The sequence below is a fragment of the Panthera uncia genome, chromosome D2 (genome assembly GCF_023721935.1).
Source record: "Panthera uncia isolate 11264 chromosome D2, Puncia_PCG_1.0, whole genome shotgun sequence".
NCBI lineage: Eukaryota > Metazoa > Chordata > Mammalia > Carnivora > Felidae > Panthera > Panthera uncia.
In genome coordinates this window covers 60,264,227-60,291,863 of record NC_064818.1, presented here as the reverse complement: position 1 = coordinate 60,291,863, position 27,637 = coordinate 60,264,227, and the positions used below count along the sequence as shown (strand labels likewise).

The window sequence follows — 27,637 nt, the reverse complement described above, 5'->3', positions numbered from 1 at the left end:
TGTTAAGTCATTTTGAAGGTGACATTTGAAATGGCCATTGAAGTTTGGGTTGTCACAGCAGAGATGAGGGTAGGTGGAGTTTCTGGCAATGGTATCTGCATAGACAAGGAAAACTGGGGAAGGTTGTGATACAAGAAGTGATCCAGTTTGTCTGAAAGCATTGAGTGTTACACAGGGCTAGTGGGGAACAAACGGACATGTATACCATGTCTGACCTTGAATGTCCAGCTAAGGTGTTTCTACTTAATTGAGCTGACAGTGGGCAGACATCAAAAACTCCTGACTGGTGACGTACCCTAACTGGAATTGTGCATGGGAAGATTAGTTTAGCCATAATTCAGAAAAGGATAATCCTAGAAGGTGGCTCTAAGTATCAGGTACCTAGGCCAGGCCAGGAGTCATAAGAACCTCGGATCCAGGGTCACCTGGATTGGAAAAGAAGGAACTGTGGGGAGGTGAATAGTCTTTGAAGGAAAGGACAGTATGCTTCTTAGCATCTGGCAAAATGCCAAGCATGTAACAGTAAAAAAGTAATTTGATGGATGCTGTGTGAGCTTTTGATCTTATAGTTGTCATGGTTTATCTACATAAAAGGTAAAACACTTTTGTTATTTCCCCCCCCCCCCCCGAGGGCAATATGTTATTAATAACATTTGTTCCTATAGAACGTTTTTCTTTTTACTTTCTTTTTATCCTTTTTTGCTTATTTACTGAGATATGAATTTACATACCATAAAATGTACAAACCTTAAGTATGCAGCTTGATACTAACTTAGGTTTCATTTTATTTGTTTTTTCCTGGCATCTTAAAATCTCTGACAAAGCTTCCCTAAAATAAGAAAGTGCATTTGCTGTATAATTCCACAGTGTTAGTTACACAGACCTGATGATACAGAACTTTAAAAAAATTCCTGTGATTTACATTAGTAATCAATGCTGAGCATCTTTTATGATTCATTGCTTGGGAGGCATTATAGCACATATTCTGATAGAAAGCTAACTTTTGGTATGGATTACAAAGAAAGGACTAGTACTAGGAAAGAAAATGAAATTAATTGCTTTGTACTGCACTTTTAAATATGTGTCACCTGTTTTACCTTGTTTTTCTTTGCCAAAAGAGGGATGTCATCTGATTAGTCCAGTCACCATGGCATATCAGAAGGGAGGCGTGCTGATTTCTGGAATTGTAATGTATTTTTTCTTCAAAATTAATTGCTTTCAAGAATATATATAGCTTCCATTTGTTGCCACTTACTATTATGAGCCATAATTTGGGACAACAGGTTCTGTCTGGTTATTAATTAAAATTATTCCCTTTTTGGATGCTTGCTATTATAAAACTTTTTATATGAAGAATGTTTTAAATATATATAAAAGTAGAACAGTATAATGAACTGCCATGTATCTAGACTATTGCAAATAATCAAAAATAGAGTTAAAAACTCCAAGTCCCCCAGAACACCTAATTAATATCTGTCACCCAACTTCATGCCTGTTTGTGCACTTAACATCTTAGGTTGTCAGATACACATGGAACCTTTTGTCTAAGCTTCAGCTTACCTTCTTGTGCATACCCAGTTAGCTTACATGTATCAGATTGTTATTGTTAATATTAGAGTTAGTATTAATGATCTACATTTACTTGGTGCTTATTTGGTGCCAGGCATCATGCTAAGTGCTTTCCTTGTATTATCTTACTGGTTTTTGTAATGACCCTATCAAGTAGGAACTATTGACATCCTCCTTATACAGAGGAAGGATCCAAGCCTTACAGAGTTCACCAGCCAGTAAATGTGGTAGTTGAGGCTTGAACCCAGGTGTGTCAAACTCCAGAGTTTTTGCTATCATTTATTAGAGCACACAGTCTCAATTAAGTATGAAAAGGGGTCAGACCACATTGCTTTTCTGTGGTATTGTAATTAGTGCTAAGGTTTGGAGCCAACCTACACTAAAGTCTGAGCTCTACTGGTTGATGTCCCAAGACTGCTGTTAGCTTTGTCTCTTCCATTGCCAGAGATCACATTTCCAGGACCCTGAGGGTAGTTAGGCAAGGATGTCAGGGTGAAAGATGTAGCTCCACCAATGAGAAGCAGTTTGGAGCTCATACACCTACACTCAGTTGATAATCACCTCACCAACCTTGCAACAGACTATTCCCACTCCCTCACCTCCTACATTTAGTCTGCATTTATAGCCTTTTCTGACTCTGTTCTTCTCAAGCCCATCCTTGGCATTTTTAAAAACCTAGTTTAGGGGTACCTGGCTGGCTCAGTTAGTAGAGCCTGTGACTCTTGATGTCAGGGTTGTGAGTTCAAGCCCCACATTGGGTAGAGAGATTATTTTTAAAATAAAATTTAAAAAAAACCCACTAGTTTAAAAAGTGGTGGGAGCATCTGCTCCATGAATTATGGAGAATGGTGATGAGTTTGGAGAAAACACCTTGCGTGTTTTATCCCCCAGGTCTCAAGTATCTGAATCCAGCCATCTCACCAATCCATTTATTTTAGTTATAGTGGGATCTAATCTAGAAATGATGAATGAATTTGTCCAAAGCTACTGTAAAAATAACTCAAATTCATCTTGAGAATAGTTAAATTAACCTAAGTCTGTTTACAACCAACCAACCCATTTTTACTGGGTACTAGCACTGTGAGAGGAACTCGAAAGGAGGATATAAAGGAAATAAACACCACATGCCCTACCTTTGAATCATTTAGGGAGAAAAGAAATACGCATAATAGTGATTAAATAATTACATTAAGGCTAGTGTTCCTTGAAGTAAGGAGACTGCTATACATAAGCCATACGATAAACTGCTTCATTTGCCCCACCTCCTGTATAATGAAGAATTTGGTAAAAAAAGATAGATGCTAGAGGAGTTCAAAGAAAGGGGAGATCAGTAAAATTTTAGGTCACAAAATTTTGTGTCACAAAAGAAATAAAATTGACACTAGGCCAGGAAAGATGATTAAAAGTTGCCTAAATAAAGAGGACATTCTAGATAATGTAAACGTTGATGATGATTCCAAAATAAACTGTGGATGGTAGCCAATATGTTTTAGCTCATTTGACATGAAAAGTATACATGCAATGACTGAGGCTGATTTTCTGTGTTTATCTCATTGTTTTTTGGTCTCTAGGATGGCTTTGTGTATTCTTTTATTATTAAAGATTTACATTACAAAATAGAGGATTTTCTTCAGGTTGAAGAGCCTGTGGAACATATGATGTTTTCTCCAAGTTACCAAATGTTGCTGATTCAAACAGAGAAGGTATGCTAGATGGCATTTCTTGATGTATAATTTTCAAATATTGTAATTATTATTATCATTGCACTCCAAGAATGACAAGCATAGTGCTGCATAGTGATACTCTACTAGTTGTGACCCCTTAGGTTACAAATGAAAAAATACCCAACTTAAAAGGCCTAAATACCAAAAGGTTTTTTTGTTGTTGTAGTTACTGCTCATTTGTTTGTATTTGCACATGTAACTAAAAGGGCAAGCCCCTGAACTCAGGGGCTCCCATGATGCTGCTGGCCTTGAAAACAAGGCCATATCTTGTGGCCATATCTTGGCTCTGTTTCCTCTCTGCTGTCACCTTTTCCATGCAGACTCTTTCCTGAGATGTCAAGGGGGCCTCCTGCAACTCCAGTTTATATTTCTACCTTCATGGTGACCCTAGTGGAAAGACATCAGCTGGGAAAAAATGTCCTGGAATTTAGACTCATTGTACTTACTTGGGTCACCTCTCTACCCCTGTGGCAATTACTATGTCCAGGAGAATTCTAAGCTGTCATTGATCAGGCCTGTCACATGCCTACTCTTGAACCCTGGGTAGAGTCAACCCAACCAAACATGGATTGAGATTGGGGTCATGGATGGTTCTGTAAGAGAAGGAGAGAAGAGGAGTAAATGCAGGCTAAAACCAAATGTCTACCTCAATTATACCGTTAGAACGGCTCCTAATTAGTGGAATGACCCTCAACAGTCAGGATTAGCAGCAGTTTATATTTTTAGGTAATGGCCTTAGATGGATTACAAAAAAAGGTCAATGATTTTCTACCTAAAAAAACCTTAAATTTAAATATGAAAAGATTTCACTTTCTGGTAAATATCTGAAGTTAAAACAATTATGCTAACTATGTTTTCATAAATACGGTTTTAACAAATAAATGACAAACCTAAAATATCTATGGAGAACAGGAAACAATAAAAGACATAACAGGGGTACCTTGGTGGCTCAGTCAGTTAAGCGTCTGACTTCAGCTCAGGTCATGATCTCACAGTTTGTGAGTTCGAGCCCCACGTCGGGCTCTGTGCTGACAGCTCAGAGCCTGGAGCCTGCTTCGGATTCTGTGTCTCCCTCTCTCTCTGCCTCTCCCCCACTTGTGCTCTGTCTGTCTGTCTGTCTCTCTCTCAAAAATAAATAAAATGTAAAAAAAAAATTTTTTTAAAAAGACATAACAGAAGAGAGAAAGACTGAAATAAAAATTCTAAAAGAGAAAAATACACTAACAAAGTAAAAATTAAATGGCTATGTCTGACAAAAGATTGGACATAGCCAAACAGAGAATTCATGAACTGGAAGACAGAGCAGAAGTTATCCAGAAGGTAGCTTAGAGATGCAAAAGGATAGGATATACAGAAGGGAGAGTAAGAGACATGAATGATACAGTGAAAAAAATCTAACATATGCTTAATTGGAATCCCAGAGAGGAGAGAGAGTGAGGCAGAGACAATATTTAAAGAGATATTTTAAAAAAAGAGATTTTCTAGACTGATTAAAGACATGAATTTACAGATTCAAGAGGACCAGTGAATCTCAAGCAGAATACATAAAAAGATATCCACACTTAGACTTAACAAAGTGAAATTCATGAAAACCAAAGGCAGAGAATATGTTAAAAGCAATCAGAGAGAGAAACAGATTATTTCAAAGGAATTTCAATTAGACTAACAGCTGACTTCTCTGTGGCAATAAAGTAAGTAAGGAATAGTGAAATGCTATCTTCCATATATAGCAAGGGTCAGCAAACTATTGCCCTGTAAACCCAAACCAGCCTGCTGCTTGTTTTTATAAATCAAGTTTTATTGGAACACAGTGACACCCATTCATTTATGTATTGTCTATGGCTGCTTTCACACTACAATGGTAGAATGAAGTCATTGTGAGAGATCACATAGCCTGCAAAGCCTAAGATATTTACTTTGTGTCCCTTTATAGAAAAAAGTATGCTGACCCCTGATGTAGTGAAATGAGGTAACTACCACCTGGAATTCTACACCCAGTGAAAGTACTTTTCAGTATAGGGTTGAAAAAAAGCATTTTTAGACACTCCAAAACTGACTATAAGCAGCAGACCATCACTAGAGAAAATTCTAAAGAATGTACTTCAAGCGGGAGGAAAATGATCCCAGATGGAAGTATTGTGTTATAAGAATGAATAGCAGTAAATGTGTAGAGAAATGTAAATGAACACTGCCTAACAGCAAAAATAATGTGAAGTTAGGTTTAGAAATAACATTGAATTAAAATCCTAGACAACAATAATGTAAACTGGAGGGGAAGGAGTAAATGGAATAAAGTGTTTCAATTTCATTGTTTACTTTCCCAGGCAGAAAGTAAGGTTTTAAGTAACCTTGTGGTGTTTATAAATTAGGTTTACATGTTGTAATTTCTTTTTTTTTTTTTACATTTATTTATTTTTGATAGAGACAAAGCACAAGTCGGGGTGGGTGGGAGACAGAGAGAGAAGGAGACACAGAACCTGAAGCAGGCTTCAGGCTGCGAGCTGTCAGCACAGAGCCTGATGCGGGGCTCGAACTCACGAACCGTGAGATCATGACCTGAGCCGAAGTCAGACGCTTAAGCAACTGAGCCACCCAGGCACCCATACATGTTGTAGCTTCTAAGGTAACCACCAAAAGATCTGAAACAGTAGATGAAATTTCTACACTATAGATGGAGAAAGTGAAATACTTTTTTTAAAAGAGCAACCCAAAACAAGGTAAGAAAAGAGAAAAAGAAACAAGTAAGAAAGTAGAAAGCATAAATTAAAATGTAATATTTAAACTCATATATATTAGTAATTACAATAAAAGTAAACCAATAATTGATTTACTTAAAAGGCAAAGGTTACAATACCGAATTAAAAAAAAAAATACAAAACCCAATTATGCACTGTTTACAAGTGACACAGCTAAAGCATAAGCATACAATGAGATTGAAAGTAAATAAAAGTTTTTTAGGGGCACCTGGGTGGCTCAGTCGGTTAAGCGTCTGACTTCAGTTCAGGTGGTGATCTCACAGTCTGTGAGTTCGAGCCCCACATTGGGCTCTGTGCTGACAGCTCAGAGCCTGGAGCCTGCTTCAGATTCTTTATCTCCCTCTCTCTCTAACCCTCCCCTGCTCATGCTCTGTCTTTCTCTGTCTCAAAAATAAATAAAAACATTTAAAAAAATTTAGAAAGTAAATAAAAGTTTTTAAAAATACAGTAACATTGAAAGTAAATTTAAAAATTGAAAGTAAGTAAAATTAAGACAGAAAAAGATCTAACATGCAAACATTAACAACAACAAAAAGCCAGTGGTGATATATTTATTAGGCAAAAATCATTACTGAAGACAAATGGACTTATTTCAAGAATAGTAAAAGGTTAAATTCACCAGGAATATATAAACATTAAAAAAAAACATATGTACTAAATAAAATAGTCCCAAAATATATAAAGCAAAATGTGGCAAAATGACAAGGAGAAGCAAAGTCATAATCTCAATGGGACACCTTAATACACTTTTCTCAGTACAGGATAGAGTAAACTGTATCCCCAACATAGCAGCCAAAGTGAGAACAACTGTTGTGTTTACTCTTCAGAACCCTCCAGTGATTTCCCATGTTCTTCTGACTAAGAGCCAAAATCCTCACTGTGCTTTACAAGGCTCTTCATGATATGGGTTCTGTTCTCACTGGGCCTTGTCTCCCCCTGCTCTGCTTCTTGTTCATCCTGTTCCAGTCATGCTGGCAATCATGCTGTTTTCTTTAACTCACAAGGCATGTTCCCCCTTCACCGTCTTTGCACTGGCTGTTCTCTCTGTTTGGAATGCTCTTCCCACAGAATGCACATGAATCCTTTTTTTCCTCATTTCCTTCAAGTCTTTTCTCTAAAGTTACCTCAGTAAAGCCTTCCTTGGCTACTTGGTTGAAAATCCCACTCTCTTATTTTATCATGTCTTACCTTCTTTCCCTGCTTTATGTTTTTGAGTCTTACAAGTACTGCTGTTTAACTTACAATATATCCTATTTAGATACCTTGTCTATTGTCTGAATGCCCCAGCAGAATGTAAGCTCCATGAGGGCAGGGAATTTTTGCCTGTTTTGTCCTCTGCTATCGTCCCAGCATGCAGAGCCATGCCAGGCCAGTGTATCCATTCAATATTTGCTGAAGGAATGAATGAAAATTAAAATCAGTAAGTATCTATCAAATTTAGACTCTACAGAATTGTATTTTTTAGACCAACAAGAACAGGAGTATTCATGTTTAACTCAAGGAAATGTGAAGAACTCGTCTTCAGTTGAAAGCCGATTTCTTATTGCTAGTTAAGTGGCTCTACCATATTACAGTTACTTGGCAGAGAGTCATAACTTACAGGATAGATTTTTTTTGAGAGGTGAATTCGGCAGCTGAGAATGATAAATAAGTCATAAAGTAACAGCTTCAGCCCCACCTCCACAATTTCCACAAAGGCTTATTTAAAAGTTTTTATCAGTGCCCACCACTGTCTAGTATGTGATTAAGACTTACTCGTTCACCATAACAATTTTTCTGGTTTTCCACATTTCACAAATTTTTTGTATAAATATTTTTGAAGTCAGGAAGAAGTGTTATGTTTTATTCCTTAAAAAACGAATGCTTGGAATTGGAGAAAAGAAGAAAGTCCTATTTGTTGATTATTTTAAATGACGTGTGAGTGAATGAATCAATCAATAAACAAATTAAGCATCTAGATTTTAAGCTCTTCAAGGTCAAGGCCTTATTGGCATTGATCTCTAATTTCCCTTCACCTATTCCCACACAGTGCCTTGCTCATAGTAGGCATTTAATAAATAGTTGCTGAACTGCACACACAACAATTACATCATATTTCTTTTTCTTTTCTTTCTTTCTTTCTTTCTTTCTTTTTTTTTTTTTTTGGTATATTTAACAGGGATCCATTTATATTTACACTTTTGGTGAGGAGCCAACCTTTAATAGAGTCCTAGAGGCTTGTGATGGGAAATTTCAGGCAATTGACTTTATCTCACCTGGAAATGAATACTGCATGGTAAGGAATATTTTAGCATTTCACGGTAGGATTTAAAGATAAGATTTTGGAAGTTTATGTGGAACCTTATACAAATAGGAGCCAGAGGGTATTAAGGATGTGGTAGAAATGCCAACCACTTCCATCACTGAATGTCCTCCCCAGTTGGAATGACATCATTATATTTTGACTTCATAACATTAAGTCTCTGAAAACATCCAGAGCAATTAAAATCTGAGGAGTTGGGGCGCCTGGGTGGCTCAGTCGGTTAAGCCTACGACTTCGGCCCTACTCATGCTCTATCTCTCTCTGTCTCTCAGAAATAAATAAATGTAAAATCTGAGGAGCCATCCTGTTTATATTCATCACCCAAGTTTTCCAAGCCAGAGCTTTAAACAGATTCATCGCTCATGAGTTATTAACACTCATTAAGCTAGTAGTATTTACCCTTTGTCAGAGTAGTATAGACCCTCTGAGGATGGAAATGAAATACTTGCCATGCACAAAATATGAATTTGACCTATTAGGAAAAAAAACCCAACTGCTACATTTTGGAAAGAAACTGTTTTCTTCCTGGTGTTTAACTGTTTACTTTTTATTGATCTCAAGAAACATTTCATTTTTCATATGGTTTATCAACAAATCCATTAAAATTTTGGGAGTTCTAGCAAAAATATGTACAAGATCTATATGAGAAAAGTTACAAAACTCCTTTGAATGAAATCAAACAAGATCTAAATAAATGGACAGATATTCCATGCACATGGATAAGAAGACTCAAAATCGTTAAGGTATCAGTTCTTTCCAAACTTTCCAAACTTAACTTATCAGCGCCCACCACAGTCTAGCATGTGGTAAGATTCAATGCAATCCCAATCAAAATCCCAGCAAGTTATTTTGTGGATATCAATAAACTGATTCTGAAGTTTATATGGAGAAGCAAAGATTCAGAATTGCAAATACAATATTGAAGAAAAAAATGTATGACCAACACTACCCAATTTTCAAGATTTATTTTAAGGCTACAGTAATCAAGACAGTATGGTATTGGTGAACAACTGGACAAATAGATGAATGGAACAGAAGAGAGGACCTAGAAATAGATCCATACAAATATAGTTGACTGACCTTTGACAAAGGAGCAAAAACAATTCAATTGAGAAGGGACAGTCTTTTAACCAAATGGTGCAGGAACAACTGGACATCCACATGCAAAATCATCATCATTGTCATCACCATTGAGTCACAGACTTTACACCTTCCAAAAAAATTAACTCACACTGGACCTAAATGTAAAATGAAAAACTATAAATTCCCATAAAATAGCATAGGAGGTTGGCAATGACTTTTTCAACACAATACAAAACGTAATCCATGAAAGGAAAAACTGACACGTTGGACTTCATTAAAATCAAAGGCTGATACACTAGGAAAGACAATATTAAAAGAAAGTAAAGACAAGCCACAGACAGGGAGAAAAATCTTTGTAAAACATGTATCTGATAATGGACTGGTTTCCAAAATGTGCAAAGCATTCTTATAGCTCAACACTAAGAAAATAATCAACTCCAGTAAAAAAAGGAGCAACACATTGGAATACTTTACCACAGAAAATATACAGATAGCAAATAAGTATATGAAAAGATGTTCAACATTATTCATCATTTAGAGAATTGCAAATTAAAGCAATGAGATGACACCACACACCTATTAGAATGTCTAAAATCTAAAACGTGGACAATACCAAGTGCTAGCGAGGATATTGCAGCAACAGAAGCAATTACTCATTGCCTATAGGAATCAAAATGGTATAGCAACTTTGCAAGTTTGGCCCTTTCTCACAAAGCTAAACACTCTCTTACCTTATGATTCAGCAACTGGGCCTCTTGGTATTTGAAAACCAATTTGAAAACTGGACCTCTTGGTAGTTGAAAACGTGTGCCCACACAAAAACCTATACATGAATGTTTATAGCAAGTTTATTCATAATTGCCAAAACGTGGAAGTAACCAAGATATCCCCCGGTAGGTGAATGAATAAACAAACTGTGATATATCCATACAATGGAATATTATCCAGCACTAAGAATAAATGAGCTATTAAATTGTGAAAGGATATAGAAGAGCCTTAAATGCATAATGTTAAGTGAAAGAAGCCAATTTGGGAAAAAGCTATATGATTCATTCTATGTGATGTTCGGGAAAAAGAAAAACTATGGAGACAGTAAAAAGATCAGGGGCTGCCAGGGACTCAGTGGGAAGGAGGGAGGGAAAGATGGAGGTGGAACACAGTGAATTTTTAGGGCAGTGAAACTATTCTGTAGGACACTGTGATGGCAGATACATATTATACATTTGTTAAAGCCTGTAGGATGTATGACACAGAGAGAACCCTAATACAGACTATGGGCTTTAGTCAATAATAATGTATCAATGTTGGCTCCTCAGTTGTAACAAATGTACTACACTGAAGGCAAGATAATAATAGAGGAAATTTTATGTATCTGGTGGGGGGAGGGTAAGGGCAACTTTGTACTTTCTGCTCAAAATTTCTATAGTACTGAAACTGGTCTTAAAAGCAAAATCTATTAGTTTTAAAAATGTATAATTTGTTGTTTCTAGCTTTACTCCTTAAGCGATAATCCTGTTGAATTTCTAAGTGATTATGCTACATGGAAAAAAATTTTTGATTTCACTTTTCTGATCCTAAATAGTTATTATGTGTTACTTAAATTGTATTAAAGGTAATTTAATTTTTGTTTAAATCAGAAGTACTGGTGTTGTGATTGTCGTCATAATCCATACAAGTAAAATGAAGTATTATAGTAAGTCATCCAAGTCATTGACATACTAAAAAGGGATTTAGAATATGATTCTATAACAGAGTCTTGTTTTCTGTTTAGGGTTTTATTTTTCTTTCTTTTACAGACACTCACACATTCAGGGGAAGTTTGTGTTTGGTGTTTAGAAGATGGTACTTGTGCCAGCAGGATTTGTCTGAATACCCCAGTAAGTGTGGCTTAGAAATGGATTAAAATATTGAATTCTAATCTAATCTATGTTTTCATATTTACATGTCAATAGTCTATGGAAATACTTGTTACACATGCCAGTAGGGCATTTTTACCCTCTGTATGTAGAGTAATTCCGGTGTATAAAGTATATTCCGCAGCCCGGAAGATAGAATATAAGGTACGGTATTGGTGTATACCAACATTGTCTGTGGTGGCAATTGTTGCTGAAGTCCTCGTGGTTTATATCTCACTCACGCTGTAAGTTCCCTGTGGTTTGGCAGGGTCTCTGCTCCACACAGTCTCTCTCTCAGGGAGCCAGGCTGAGGGAGGCTGACTCATAGCTCCTCAATGCCATGGTATGGGAAGGGAGTGTTTGAGGGTCTTGAAGTAGCACTTAGGTGTTTTTACTCAGAAATGAGTCACCGCCCTCGGCCATAACTAGTTAAATCGCCCCATCTAACCTCAAGGAGGTCAGTTAGAAATGAAAGAAAATTGCTACTCTAACCAGCTTGAGCCAAAATTAAGGAAGTGGGAGGTGTTGGCTTAATTGACTGTAAAGTATAGAACTTGTCCGGCCTCAGATGTGGTTCCGTCCAGCAACTCAAATGATATTATCAAGGATCTTGGTTTTTTCTCTATATCTTTAGTTTCACCCTAGGCATCTTTTAGTGGTACCCCAAATGCCACAGGTGTCAGCCTCATGGGTGTCAGACCATCAAGGAAGAAAGCCTCCTCCAGTGGGAGGAGGAAAAGAAAAGAAGCTTCTCCTTTCCCCAAGGCTAAATGTCTTCTAATTTCTTTTTTTAAAATTTATTTATTTATTGTGTTATAGAGAGAAAGTAAGAGGGGAGGGCCAAAGAAAGAGGGAGAGAGAATCCCAAGCAGGCTCCACACTGTCAGCACAGAGCCTGACGCGAGGCTTGATCTCATGAACTGCGAGATCATGACTTGAGCTGAAATCAAGAGTCAGCTGCTCAACTCACTGAGGCACTCATGCACCCCATTTTCTAATGTCTTAATAACATCCCTGAACTAGTCACTGTGGACAGAGGAATGAGAAATGCTAATTGACTTAAGCTTAGCCTTGAAAATGGGAGTCAGATCTGTTTCACTGAACCTCCAAAATAGGAGAGATGGTTTCTCAATAGATATTCCAGAAATTTTCCAGAAGGAAGGTGTATGGATGCTGAGTGGCAAACCACAATTGCTCACAACACTTACCACAAGGTGATCCCAGTATTTCTGCTATGTTCATAGTACATTTTACATAAAATAACATTTCTAAAACATAAAAGGACCAAGAAACAATGGCAATGCTATTTCTCCCTGAAATCATCATTTGATGTATTCTACAGTTCTAGATAAGATATGGATCTTGGTAGTAGGTAGGGAGGTTACAGTCCTTCTCCTTTATAAAATTAAAATCTCAATTATAAGACAAGAGGAAACATCACACCTCACATAAGAGGGATTATAAGATGCAAAGGCACGTAATTCAATGGGATATATAAAACTCACCCCAACAAATAAACCTAAAAATTCTTACCTAAAAGACTGAAATGTGAGTAGACTGCATGTTCTAGTGACAAGAGCTCATATGTATTTATTTCTGTTAGAATTACTAGAGCTTGAAGAGATCTTCAAGTTCATCACATCTCCTTTTACAAATGAGAGACATACAAGTGGTTAACAACCTACCTGAGAGTCTCTCTAATCAGGGCTTACCTTGTTCTTCTTGGCTAAAGAGAGATAGAGGCACCGTGAGAAGGCTTGCTTTCTGTACCAGATCTCTCCTTCGCCCAACCAGAGGGGAGACATTCAAATAGCTTTCACAGTTAATTTGACAAATATTCACTGAACTCCAAACCAGGCATGGCACACTCATATGGTTCAGCCTGCACTGGGGACATCTGGTGGTTGCTCCTTCCTGAACAATACTGCTGCCTTGTGGGGAATTGGTAAGTGCACTGACCCAGCAATACTGAGGCCAGGTCTCCTGCCTGTGCCCAGGACTGTGTTCCCCATGAACATTTTAGGCAGAGACCCCGGCCCAGCACTGGGATGGGAGGATGTCTGGACACTAGCAGCTTCCCTTGATGGCACTTGCTAAGGAACAGAAGACCCCTCCAGATATTGCTGTATATTTTTAACCTGGCCGACTATTGCCCGGGAATGGACAATAATTTCAACTGATTATTTTGAGAACACACACACACACACACACACACACACACACACACACACACAGATCCCATAAAGACTTTTAGTTGAAAAAAAGAAAAAAAGAAAAACCCTCACTATTTCGTTTCCAGTTTCACACTGAGATACCACTATAAAGACTCAACCTTGGAAAATTCACCTTTAAAAATAAAATAAAGACATGCTTGGTTGGACAACTGTACACTCTAATGAGTTCTCATCTTTGTCGCCAGCTATGGGATCCTGAAGCAAATTGCTACATTTTTCTTGGCCTCCATTTTCTGTTCTACCAAATGATTATCTCTTAAAGTCTTTTCTATTTCTAACGTTCTATGATCATATTCAAAACAGCCTACAAGGTATAATTATAGAGGAATGAATCTGATTGCTTCAGCGTCATGAAAGCAGATTTACTCCCCTAGACCTCATATTCTGTAGATGACTGTGAGGTAAGCAGGAATCTGCAATGCATGTCTTTGGTTACTGAATATATGGTGCAGTGATATGGTTATTTTCTTAAGTCTTCCTCCATCATACCAGCATCTACCATCAGCCAACAGATGAATGCTGATTAAAAAAAAAAAATCACTAACATTCCAGAAAGATTTCCAAAAGTGCTAGGAATGTATTTTAAATTTATTTTATTTTTTTATTATTATTGGTATAATCATTTCATAATCCTTTAGTGATATAAATGACGCCATGGTTTAAAGCTCAAGAAATCTCTTTATATTTTTGTGATGCTAACTTTAGGATTAAAGAATAAGATGTACAGATTCCTGTAACTTATGCTATCTATTAGCTCAGGAATGCTGCATGTGTAATTTGTAATATCATACAACACTTGCCAAGGTCCTCATTTTGAGGGCTTTTCAAATAAACTGTAGATTCTTATGTGTAGTAGAGCAGGCTTTGTGTTCTGGCACAGGGAAATTAAGCCTCTGGGGTTATTTTAAACAGGCGACGGTTCTGGCTTCCTCTCCCTCCTCCTTCTCTGCTGCTGTGGGCACCCAGGAGGGCTCCATCCATTTCCTGGATGTCAGAGATCCTGAGACCCCTCGGGCAATTTACAAGGTCTTTCCCTCCGAATGGTCTGTGCAGCACCTGCTGTAAGTACTTCCTGCTTCTGGCAGCAGCATTGTTAGGACTGTCTGTCGAGAATTACAGTGAAGCCATAATTTCTTTTAATTTTAAGTTTTACATGTTTTGTTTCAAAAATTAATACACTGACTCAGGTCACTATTCAAAAAGTACAGAGGGGTGCATCGTGAAAAGGCTCCCACTCTTGTTCCCACTCAGTTGTCCTCCCTGGAGGCAGCCTGTTACCAGTTTCTCATGTCTTCTTTCCAGAGATATTCTGTCCATAAATAAGCAAAACAAACAAACAAACAAACAAAAAAAACCCACAAGTAAGTTCTTCCTTTTAATTACACAAATAATTATCAAGCACTTAGAATGTGGTATGTGCTTTGTTGTATGAGATGGATACTCTTATTGTCTCCATTACGGGGGAGGAACATTAGGCACAATGTGTTAAATAATTTGCTTAATATTGCACAGGTAGTAAATAGCAAATGTCAGGATTTGAACCCAGGTAGTGGGGGTCCAGAGTCACTGCCTTCGTTTTTATTTTTTTCAAGTTTTGATTTAAACGCCTTTGCTTTTAATGGGTAGCAAACCGTATACAATGTTCTATACCTCATTTTTTTTCCACTTAATGGTATATTTTGGACAATGTTTTCTATCCACACATGAAGACCTTCCTTATTCTGTTTTATGGTATGCAGTATTCCATGATATAAATATACCATCATTTAAAACTTTTTAATTTTAATTCCAGTATTGTTAACATACAGTGTTAGATTCGTTTCAGGTGTGCAATATAGTGTTTCAACAGTTCTACACATTACTCAGTGCTCATCATGATAAGTGTCCTTTTAATCCCCTTCACCTGTTTCACTGATTCCCCCCCCCCCCACCTCCCCTCTGGTAACCATCAGTTTGTTCTGCATAAAGAGTCTATTTCTTGGTTTGTCTCTCTCTCTCTCTCTTTTTTTTTCCTTTACTCATTTGTTTCTTAAATTCCACATATAAGTGAAATCATTTGGTATTTGTCTCTGATTGACTTATTTCACTTAGCATTATACTCTCTAGCTCCATCCATGTTGTTGCAAATGGCAAGATTTCATTCTTTTTATGGCTGAGTAATATTCCATTATATATACATACATACATACATACATACACACCACATCTTCTTTATCCATTCATCAGTTGATAGACACTTGGGTTGTTTCCATAATTTGGCTATTATAGATAATGCTGTAATAAATTTAGGGGTGCATGTATCCCTTTGAATTAGTGTTTTTGTATTTTTTGGGTAAATACCCAATATACTATCATTTTTAAAGACTGAGTTCTTTGGGGTTTTGTTTTGTTTTGAGAGAGAGAGAGCATGCAAGCAGGGGAGGGGCAGAGGGAGAGGGAGAGAGAGAATCTTAAGCAGGTTCCATGCCCAGTGCAGAGCCTGATGTGGGGCTCTATCTTACAACAGTAACATCATGACCTGAACCTAAATCAAGAGTCACTTAACCAAGGGAGCCACCCAGGTGCTCCAAAAGTGTGTATCGATGGGCATTTAGATGATTTCAAATCTTTTGAAGTAATACTTTTTAGAAGACAGCATAGAGACATTGGATTTAGACTTGTATGTTATTGTTCTTTCTTTTGTTAATTTATCAGAATAGTAAGTATTAATAAGAAGTGACATTGGTGCCCTGCTTTACAGTTTGAGGTGCTGTCATACATTGTATGTGAATGTGAACCTCACTACAGCAGTCAGAATGGTATTGTGTTTGTTCCTGTTCCACAAATGAGAGGATTTAGGCTCAGAGAAGTTAAGAGAAGCTTTAAAGGATTGCCTAACTCGTGCCTGGAGGAGGCAGGTTTCCACCTGCTGCATTGTGCTCATGGCTCCCTCCAGCTCAGGGGGAAAGGAGCTGTAACCTCACTCCATTTATACTTTTGCCGCCTCCTCTTTCTCAGATCCTTTTCTCTTATTATAATTTCTATTTTCCCATTTTTCGAATTTGAAGAAGGTACAGAAACATTTCACTACATTCTTCCTCCTCCTGCCAGGCACTAGATGTCACAGTGATCACTAGTTTGAGAATTGTTTATTTCCACCTGCAATACCAAGAAAGCTCTGGTGTCATATTTCACTTACTTATGATGAAACACCACTGCATCTTCTCGACTGTGCGCTTTTAAGCTGCAGTTTGGAGATAACATTAACCTAGAATGTAATGATTGTATTTACCTGTAATCACTTGGCTTTTTATAAGATGGGATAATATTAAAAATCACAAACCATAAGAATGACTGGTTTTGAATGTATTTCCACACTGTCAGTCAATAAGTTTGTTTACCATCTTACTGGTGAAACAAGCAAAATCTGAGCCTCAGATTTCTTCTTCCCTAGTTATGACCAGCGAGGGATATATCTATTAGTTGGAACATCAGAAGGATGCGTCTTCATCATCAATGCCAATCCATCAAGCTTGTTTCAGATCCTTGGATTCGTAGGTACAACATGGAATGTTAATTAATTGGCAATTAATTAATGAAAAGACTGGTCACTTTATTCCAAAGAATTTAAGGTTGTGAAGATGGGGCTCTAGTGTATTTTCTATAAAGGAAACATTTAAATAACTGCTGTAAGTTATGTAAGAGAATTCCCACATCATGTTTCAAGGGTTTTTGGTACCTCTGCTTGGCACGTAGTTGAGCTAAGTAAACTTTCTTAACTAAATTAATGGATTAATTTAGATATTTCTCATGTCAGATTTTATATATATTATACATATATTGTACACATATATAATATGTATGTATATTATATACATTATATATAATGCTAGATATTTCTAATGTTATCACAAAAAGTAGTTTCATTGGTTTATCCTTGAAATATATTTTAAAATACTTGATCTCTATTTAATAGAGATAGCTAAAGAAAGTTTTAGTACATGCATCTTTAATATTTCCTCTTTAAACAAAATGATATCTGGGTTTTTCAGTAATGTCATCCACATGCCCAGGTAAACCACAGACCTGGAAGGTGAGGTAGCAGTTATGTGATAAGTAGTAAGAACTAATACTTTCCTTTCTGGTATATTTTTACCCAAACACATTTTTAATTTATTCATTAACTTTTTAAGATTAGTGAGTGACTACTAGGTCTAAAATGCTGAACCTAGGTCAGTGGGGGCATGAAAAGGTCAAGGAGACAATTTCGTGGTGGAGGAATAAGCAGAGTGCTGTGTAGTCTCAGAGGAAGAAGCAATTAACTCTGCCAAGTGTGAGGAAAGGAGTGGAGACCAGATAAGGAGGTGCAGAGGGTTGGGGGAGAGTTCTCTGAGGATTTAAGTAGTGGGGGATGGGGTATATTAGTATTCCAGCTCAGGAGAGAAGTCTGAGTAAAGGCACTTGGAATGGCCAGCAGTCTGGTATAATAGGTAAACAGAAGAGTTTACTCAATGATGATCATGGCAATGAAGTCCTGAAGAAGATGAGGGTCTTGAATATCATTGCAAGGAGTCTGGGACATCCTCTGAGGTTTTCAAGATGGGCCTGGTATGATTTGACTTTGGAGGATGACTCTGCCACCAGTGTGAAGGATGGAGCTGAAAGGCAAGAGAATGGAATAAAAAAGAGGAGTTAGGGAACAAGTCTAGTAGCCCAGGCAAGAGGTGACAGTAATCATAACAATAGCCGACATTTATCGAGGTATTCTCTGCCATATGATCGCGTTCTAAGAACTTGGCATGTGTTAATTCATTTAATCATTACAGACAACTTTTATGGGGTAGAGACTATTACTATCCCAATTTACAGATGAGGCAATTGAGGCACAGTGAGGCGAAGTACTCATTCAGAGTCATGCGATTGGATAGTGGTGGAGCCGGGACCCAAATCCAGGAAGTCTGTCTTGAGGCTCATGCTCTTATCCAGAGTGCACACACCATGCAGCAGTCATAGAAAGAGAAAGGAGGGGACAGCTCTGAGTGAGGAAATTGGCAGGACTTTGGTGTTCCATCAAATGTGAGAGGGGAGGATCAGCACGACTCCAAAATTTCTAGCCTGGATGGTGGAAGTTTATGATGTCATCAAATGAAGCAAAAACTCAAGAAAAAAAGGAAATTAGAGAGGTTGAGGGATAGCGTGAGCTGACGAGATTTGTGTAGATTTGAAGCTAATAAGCTATTTGGGGATATTTAGCTAATGTTTGGAAATGGAGATTTGTAGTTCAAGTCTTAATGATAGCATCCTGATCTTGAAATTGCGGAAGCTGATGGGAAGGCTTAAGAAGATAGAATAGGGGTGCCTGGGTGGCTCAGTAGGTTGAGCATCCGACTTCGGCTCAGGTCATGATCTCACGGTTCATAGAGTTCAAGCCCCATGTCAGGCTCTGTACTGACAGCTTAGAGCCTGGAGCCTGCTTCAGATTCTGTGTCTCCCTCTCTCTGACCCTCCCCCGTTCATGCTCTGTCTCTCTCTGTCTCAAAAATAAATAAACATTAAAAAAATTAAAAAAGAAAAGAAGACAGAGTAGAGGGAAATACCAATTGCTTAATGAGGCCAAATGGATACGCTAAATATGTAAATTCGAAGACATGGACTGTGGTAGGACCTATGGCTCACCTCGCAGTGGATGCACATCCTGCTTAAATGTTCCATTTTTTAACATATCTGGTTAAAGTGTGGGACGGGAAAAGCAACTTCCATTGCAGTTATGGACAGAGGAAGATGAGGCAATGAAGACAACTGAGGACAGGCCAGTGTAATGAGAGCACTGGGAGTCCCCACTCCAGAAAGAGCTTGAAAGAGGAAGGCTGATGAGGGTGTGGCCTGGCAGAAACTTGAGTGCAGTGAGGGCTGGGATGAAGCCCTTCTGCATGGGCCCATCAGCGGGTAACTGCTGGGAGAGCTACTGCCTTGGAATAGAGGGACAAAGAGGTTAGGGAGGGCGTGGTGGTCAGAAAACGAAGTCCATAAACAGCAACTTCTGTTTTAAGAAGTTTGCAACAGAAAAATAAAATTGGACAACTGTGGTGGGGAAGCAGGGCTGCAGCAAGGTCACAATCTGAAGATTGGGTAGTCTTGAGAGCTGAATAGAAGAAACCAATAAAAGACACAAGAAAATAAAACGAGGCCCTGAGAGCACATGGTCTAGTAGGAGATTGGTGACCTGGGCTCAAAATCAGAGATGTAAAGGATTGCATTTTATTGATACAAAAATACCTTCTGAATAAGAACATTGAGGTCAGGGCACCTGGATGGTTTGGTCGGTTAAGCATCCAACTCTTGATTTTGACTCGGGTCATGATCTCACAGTGTGTGGATCCAGCTCCACATTGGGCTCTGTGCTGACAGCGCAGAGCCTACTTGGGATTCCCTCTCTCCCTTTCTCTCTGCCGCTCCCCTACTCGTGCTCTCATGCTCTCTCTCTCTCAAAATAAATACATAACTTTTTTTTTTAAAGAATATTAAGGTCCACTTTGTATCAGATGTCTTTGGTCTTCTTTGTTGTCAGACGAAAGACCACCAGCTGACCACCTGAGGGGAGGGGCTGATCCTGGGGGCCTGAGAAAGTGGACACATACAGAACAGCCCCTGTTCTGTGGAAAGAGGGAGTAGTGACTCTGGAAAGAACTGAAGATGTGTCCCAGGCATGCCACCTTTCAGAGGCCTGATTTCCAGAGAAGCAAACTCATAAAGTCATGGGTATTTCCACCATACCCACAATATCTTGACTACAGATTCAGAGAACACTGGGAGTTTATCCAATACCAAGAGTGGGCAAACAGGCCACAGTGGACAATGAAGGGGCCAGAGCAAGCAGGTGCTGCTGAGTGGGGTGTACATGGCAAACTCCAGAGGCTTCCCTGACAGGGAAGGAAGATCAGCCCAACTGAGCTGGCTTGAATCTATCAACCCAGATATCCAGTCATGAGAATCCCTCATCGTTCATCAAAAATGTCCCCATAACTTCTGTATAGTTTTTAAGTTTATTTATTTATTTTGAGAGAGAGAGAGCATGAGCAGAGGAGGGGCAGAGAGAGAGAGAGGGAGAGAGAGAAAATCTACAACAGGCTCTGAGCACAGAGCCCAACATGGGGCTTGATCCCACAAACTCTGAGATCATGACCTGAGCCCAAATCAAGAGTGGGACCCTTACTGACTGAGCCACCCAAGCACCACCCCCCATCACTTACGTTTAAAGATCACTTTAAGTGTACACTCGAAGCTTGCTGTGGATTCTCTCTCTCTGCCTCTCTCTCTGCCCCCCTCCCTGGCTTGTGCACACTCTCTCTCCCTCTCTTTCAAAATAAATAAATTTAAAGAAAAATAAAGGTCACTTTAAAAATGCCATAAATAAATTGAAATCTAAAGGTTTACTGAAGGTAATCCTATAATGTGATATCTTACTTGAGATGATAAAAGATTCTTTAAACTTATGATGATTTCTGTTTGCTTTCAGAGGTGGGCAAAGACATTTTACAAATATCCACAGTGTCTCTTTTGGAAACAGACATAGTAGAAGTGATGGTGCTTTCGCCACTTCCGGAAACAGGAAGAAGCAGATTGGAAATATTTACTCTGCCTACAACACTACCACAAGGTAAAGAAAAAGCAAGCAACCCAGATGAGTAGTTGTTTAGCTTGTTTTCTCGCCTTCCTTCCTTCCTTCCTTCCTTCTTTCCTTCCTTCCTACTTTCCTTCCTTCCTTCCTTCCTTCCTCCCTTCCCTCCTCCTTCCTTCCTTCCTTCCTTCCTCCCTTCCCTCCTCCTTCCTTCCTTCCTCCCTCCCTCCCTCCCTCCCTTCCTCCTTCCCTTCCTTCCTTCCTTCCTTTCTTCCTTCCTTTTCTTCCTCCCTCCCTTTCTCCCTCCCCACTCTTTCTTCCTTTCTTTTCTCTAATGATTGCATTTTTTCCCTCTTAACATGTAAAGAGGTAAAATGGCCATCTTTTATACATCTTACAAAGTGAAACTGATGTGCCTGCTAAATGATGTGAAGTGTGGACTTTCCTCAAGTCCTTGTCATTCATATGAATGTATCTTCTTCCCGGAGAAGAAGATCAGGATCAACGGGTGCTTTTGTCAGATCGATATGTCATTTTGTGATACCTCTTGTTCTGTAGCTTTAAATATACATAGTTAAATTCAGATAGCTTACTGTGTAGTAGCTTTCACTCATGAAATTATAAAGAAAGCTTTTTGGATAAAGAAGCCTGATGAAATAGACACTCTTTGTTTTAGATAACAAATATATCTGGGTAGCTATTTTGTAAATACATAATTACAGAGTCTGAGAGAGCTGAAAACCTCAAAGTACTCTTGTGTCTTAATTAAGACTCTCTAGACCATCATGAGTATCTTTTAATATGTCTCTACCTAATTGATTAAATTAACCAAGGCCTTATAAAAGATATTTTACTCTCAGTCACTTAATACTCGAGTAGTTCTAGTGGATCTGTGTTGTTTTAAATCATTTTTTGTCTCCTAATAGCCTCTGCAACATTAATTGGGCATTTGAATTTTTTATTTTGCTTTTCATAGTTATTCATAATGATTAAAAAATAAAATCACTGTATGGTACAAATGATGTCCTTTCTTCCTCACATCTTACAGTTTCTACAAGCTTTGCTGATGAAAGAGGGAGGCTGAGAGATGAACTCATTGCTAAGTTCCTGTATGAGATAGAACACACCCTGTCCTCTGCCGTGTTGGACTATCAGAGTCACCAAGTATATGGCTTCTGTAACCAAGTGCCATACATCTGCAGCTACCGTCTTCCTGAAAAAGTATGCCAAAACTTAAGCGTGCTATTATTTGTCTTAGCGATCATGATTGACACGTTGTGTTAATTACACACGATCCATGCTTTAACATTACAGTTCAGTTAACAAATGGCTTTATTACACTAACATAATTTTCTCGAATCAGATACATTATGAGCATTATTTGTTAATCCATCATAAATACATTTGAGCAACCTCATACTTGTGCCGCACACATCCTACTCATCACATAAACATGCAGGCAACTCTATTGATTTCGTGTGTTTAAAAACAGTGTAGCATTAGAGCATCTAATGCTCTAGTACATTAGAGCATGTACTCCACAGGTATCGGGGGGCTCCAGGGTCTATGGTTTTCCATGGAACTTTGCACCTAAGCCATAAGCAAAATTGCACAAAATAGATAAACTGTTTTTGCCATCCTTGTATCACACTCTTTTCAAACCTCTCTCTATCGTATCACTCCTGGTATACTCACTGGCCCAGATTATCTACCACACTTACTCTCTAAACCCTCCTCTCCCAGGGAAGCCACTGTCAGCGAGGTATGAGACATCACGGAAGTAATATCTGAACTGGCCTTTGAAGAATAGGTCATATTTAGACACGGAGAAATATTGTGTACAATTTTGGCATGAGGTGGAGGTTGTTGAGGTAGAGAGGGGACAGGACTGGTGGGAATGGGGTGGACAAGGGCATTGCAGACAAAAGTCACAGTATGTGTAGGGGCTTGGAGGTGGGAGTACATGAGAGAATACTGATTCATTTAATTGTCTTGAGCATGGGTGTGTGTGAAAAGGATCAGTAAAAAAGAAATATTGTCAGTGTAGGCTGGGATCTTTAATTGCAGCTAACGCATCATGACTTTTCTTAGTTGGTTAGAACAAATGTTAATTTACAAACAGATGAAAATGTGGTGCAAGAAAAGTGGTGTATCAGTTCACTCCCATGGACAGCATTTGCAGATTTGAATCTGACCGTATATGCACAACTGCAGACCCTTAGGTACCACTCTCCTGTTCTTTTCTACAATGGAATCATGTTCTTTGATTGGCAGGAACATAGCGGTATTTGCATTCTTAAGCCATACCAAAAGGTGCAAAGCAAGCACTACGGACCTGGCATGGTCTCTCTGTCTCCGCATGGATTGTGGCTCACAACAATAGCTAAAGGTGGAATTCTGTGTATCCGAGATGTTCACACTTTGGTAAACAATCTTTTTTTTTCTTTTTTTTAAATCTTGGGGATGTTTATCTTGATCTCATATAAGGAACAAAAGCCCTCAGGGAAGGAATTGAACTTCTTTCTTAGGTCAATTAACTCATAGCTTATTCACCACTGGTTGTAGTACTGGCTTTAACATTTTACTGGTGTTTTTATATGCTGAGGGTTTGAGTCTCCAGGGGAGGAAACACCAACCAGTAGACTGAGACCTGCACAAAATGAGCATGGGACCTGGACACTGTAGATGAGCTGCTGCCCAGCTCTGTCACCACTTAGTTGTGTGTCCAGGAGACTCACTGACCTTCACTGAGCTTCAGATGCTCATCTGTAAAATTAGGGAGCCCTTCCATGCCCTCATCCTCTGTGATTCTGATGAGAGCCGGTGAGAGGGTATATGCAAAAATGCTTTGGAAATAGTGAATTGCCATGGAAACCTAGGGATTATTACCCCTATCTCCCTGGCCTGGAGTGACTCTGGGCTGGTTGCTGCTGCCCCCCACCCAACTCTTCAAGTGATCCCGAGAGAGCAGAAGGGAGAGTTCTTCCTCATCCCTTGCAGACCAACCTCAACATTACCAATACTGCTGCCATTTTCTGATTTCCATTGGGAAAGTGAAAATAGTTTCTTCTTCCAAAAACGTGCAGGGTCCTTTTCTAGGTTTTGAGACCACGTTGTCCTGGTTGTCAGTCTACTTCGATGAGGTCAGTGATTCTTACCCAGGGTTCCACCCCACACACCTGAAGCCTTGCAGCTACCTACATATCACACTCCTGTGGGTCCACAGCTAAACCGGGCCCTGGTGTGCACATCCTGCTCTTCTCGTTCATCTGTGTAAGAAAGCATATTTAGAATGCAACTGGACAAAAATGATACTATTATTGTACAGGGAAAGTTTTGAATCCTTTAGAGATTATGTTGAAGTGGTCAATTTGCAAACTTTGCTATATTGTCTCTTATTCAAGTGATTTAAAATTTATTTATTAATTTTGAGAGAGAGAGAGAGAGAGAGTACACGTGCAGGGGAGGGGTAGAGAGAGAATCCCAAGTAGCCTCCACACTGTCAGAGCACAGAGCCTGATGCAGGACTCCAATCACAAACCGTGAGATCATGACCTGAGCTGAAATCAAGAGTCACATGCTTAACCAACTGAGCCACCCACATGTCCCTCAGGAGATTTTTAACATGCTATAGTTGATGGTGGCATGACATGGCAAGACATCAAAGTTCTGGGTGATTCTGTGCAAAGCACCTCACACATGAAGTTATTCATGGCAGCACTGTGTGTAAAAGCAACCTAATAACAATCAACAGAGGACTGGATAAATCATGGTGTATAAACGATACATAAGGAAAACGTGAAATATTATGCAGAGTGAGAAAATCTTTACGCCACAATGTGGAAGGAACCTCAAGATCTATGGTCACGAAGGAAAAGCAAGGTGCATGATATAATGTATTATGCTCCAGTTTATGTTAAAAATTATGATTGCATAAAAATTTGCTCATATGTTCTAAAAGACACCTGAAAGGATATTAAAGGTATTAATTACACTGATTGGCTTTGGGAAGTGGTGGTTGGGGAATGGAGACAGAAAGGAGATTTCACAGCATTGTTTTTCAATTTTGAAACCTTTGAATATATTGCCTATTAAACAGTTAAAATTTTCTTTAAAAAAATCATGGTTGAGAACCAGCGTGACACATAAATCCCAGTTTTTATACCACTCAGCATATGTATATTGCCTATTCAAACAGTTAAAATTTTCTTTAAATATATAAAATATAATTATATAAATATATAAAACATATATTCAAACAGTTAAAATTTTCTTTAAAAAAATCATGGTTGAGAACCAGCGTCACACATAAATCCCAGTTTTCAGTCAAGGAGCTTAAACTGTTGCCCTCTGCACCAAATCAGTGCTGTGTTTTGTTTGGGTTCTACTTGAACTGGTTTAGCCTCCTCCATGTGGGGCAGGTCACCCTCCATTCTTCACAGTGCCTCTTACCCTCTCTCAACCACTCAGCACACGTAAATGAAACCTACCTGACTCTTGAAGGCACCTGAATGCCATTTCTGCTTGCTCAAGTCCCCTCCCCTAACTTTGTAGCTTTCAGCAATTTGCTTCTGTGTGTCTGGTTTTCCTGTTGGAAATTGGTGATAACAATCCCTCTCCTTCCATTCCACACAAATGAGAAAAATAAATCAGTATTGGTGAACGGGTTTTGAACCAGGGATTTTCAGTACTATGTATTACTAACAGGCTACTTCCATGCCAAACAAAACGCTGTTAACAAATAGAAACAGATTTACTCATGAGCGAAAGTGCATGTGATCCCCTTAGAAAAACTACGTGGTGGAATTGCATTTGTAATTTTTGCACTTTGTTCCTAAAACTATTGAGGAAACGTTTGCTCGAAGTCGGAGTCATTCTCACCAGGGGCATGGGATTCAATCAGTGAGAATTTCAATGGATGGAAAAAACATTCTAGTGAATGGGAGAAATGATGGCACCCTTGTTTACCTCAGATGGAGGTATGTACAGTATCCAAAAGCAACTTCATATGGTATAGTGTTGAAAATAAATATTTTGTTATTATTTATGTATAGCAAGGCCACCATCACAGGAGACAACTGCCATTGGAAAGATTATTATACCCACAGATCCCAAGAGGAGGAGGTTTACCAACTCTGTGGTGGGGCCACATGGGGAAGCCCCAGGGTGGGTCAGGAGGCAGAGGGAACAAAGGAAACATGGGCAAGAGCCCTATTTTGGTTTCCATGGGAAGGAGCAGGCCGGTTTGGCTAGTGTGGATAATTTCAGCAGCTTCTGGGGCATGGTGGCTGGCCCTGGTTGTCTGGTACTTGGCCCAGAGGTGATTAGGGCAGGGAAATAGTAGCCCTGAGTTGGAGGTATGGGTTCTGGATTGGTTTGTTTGCATTTTAAAGGTGGCTCCAGGGTGAGTGGTTTCCTATCTGTAGCAACTGGCTAGTACTGAAGGGGCAAAGCCCCACATGTCAAAGCATCAAAACACAAAAAATAACAAGACATAGTTAGTACATATGAGATGATCAGTCCTCCCATTCACAACACCCGTTGGAGGAGTACAAGGAATGGGGATAATCCTGAAGAGTAGATAATTTTAAAAACTCCTATTCATCCCTTAAAAACCTGACATAGATATGCATGTGTGTTTACACACATGTAGATATACTTCTCTAGTTAGACTTAGTTTAGACAATATTAATTTGGACTTTGCTTAGATTAAAATTAAAGTTCTAAATAAAATACTACTCAAGCATATAGATGATGACCAGGGGACAGAGAACCTGGAAGTGACAGCCTAGACTTTATATGTTGCCTTGGTTGATCTGTCAATGGATATCACTAGTCAATGTGCAATTTATTTCTACAAAAATAATATCTTACGGTGCCCCCTGTGATTAAAACAGTAGCAAAACATGGCCTTTTCCCAATGACATTGTGAAAATGTTAAATATTTGTAAATGTTAAATACAGGTAAATGGAGATTTTATATCATAACAATTTTGGTAGTCACTTATTTCAAAGACTCGTTTGAACACTGCATCATCAGGCTCAGTCTATGCATGGCATCTGAATAAGATACTAACTTGTAACTCATATGTAAGTCCTAATATACCCTTTACACTAAGTGAACAAACAGCATTTCAGGCAACAGCAAACAAGTGCTGGAGACCTCTTGATAGAAGTAAGGGCATTTCCATTCATGGGTAATCACGTGGACCTCTGACTCAAAGGTGAGTTGGAAACCTTGGTCCAGGACTTACTAACTTTGACCTCAGACACATAATAACACCCTCTAAATTGTCTGCAACATTGTTACTCAAGGTGGGGTCTGCAGCAACTGTAAGTTTGTTAGAAATGCTTATATTTGGTCCTCCCCCCAGACTTTCTGAGTCATACCTCTGAAATGGAATCATCTGTTTTTAACAAACTCTCATCCAGGCAATGCTGATATGCCTAAAGTTTGAGATGCCCTGATATACTGAG

At 38.8% G+C, this 27,637-nt stretch overlaps 1 protein-coding gene across 2 annotated transcripts in view; it reads left to right on the top strand.

Moving 5' to 3' along the window:
- Nucleotides 1–27,637, top strand: part of CFAP43 (cilia and flagella associated protein 43) — a 119,723-nt gene that overhangs the window by 31,173 nt on the left and 60,913 nt on the right. For both annotated transcript variants that reach the window (XM_049645691.1, XM_049645692.1), the window contains exons 7-16: nt 1,119–1,186; nt 3,141–3,272; nt 8,208–8,324; nt 11,231–11,311; nt 14,476–14,624; nt 16,997–17,100; nt 21,059–21,199; nt 22,209–22,381; nt 23,435–23,584; nt 26,009–26,139. In XM_049645691.1, the coding sequence (XP_049501648.1) occupies nt 1,119–1,186; nt 3,141–3,272; nt 8,208–8,324; nt 11,231–11,311; nt 14,476–14,624; nt 16,997–17,100; nt 21,059–21,199; nt 22,209–22,381; nt 23,435–23,584; nt 26,009–26,139 (1,246 nt within the window). The remainder of the gene's footprint in view (nt 1–1,118; nt 1,187–3,140; nt 3,273–8,207; nt 8,325–11,230; nt 11,312–14,475; nt 14,625–16,996; nt 17,101–21,058; nt 21,200–22,208; nt 22,382–23,434; nt 23,585–26,008; nt 26,140–27,637) is intronic.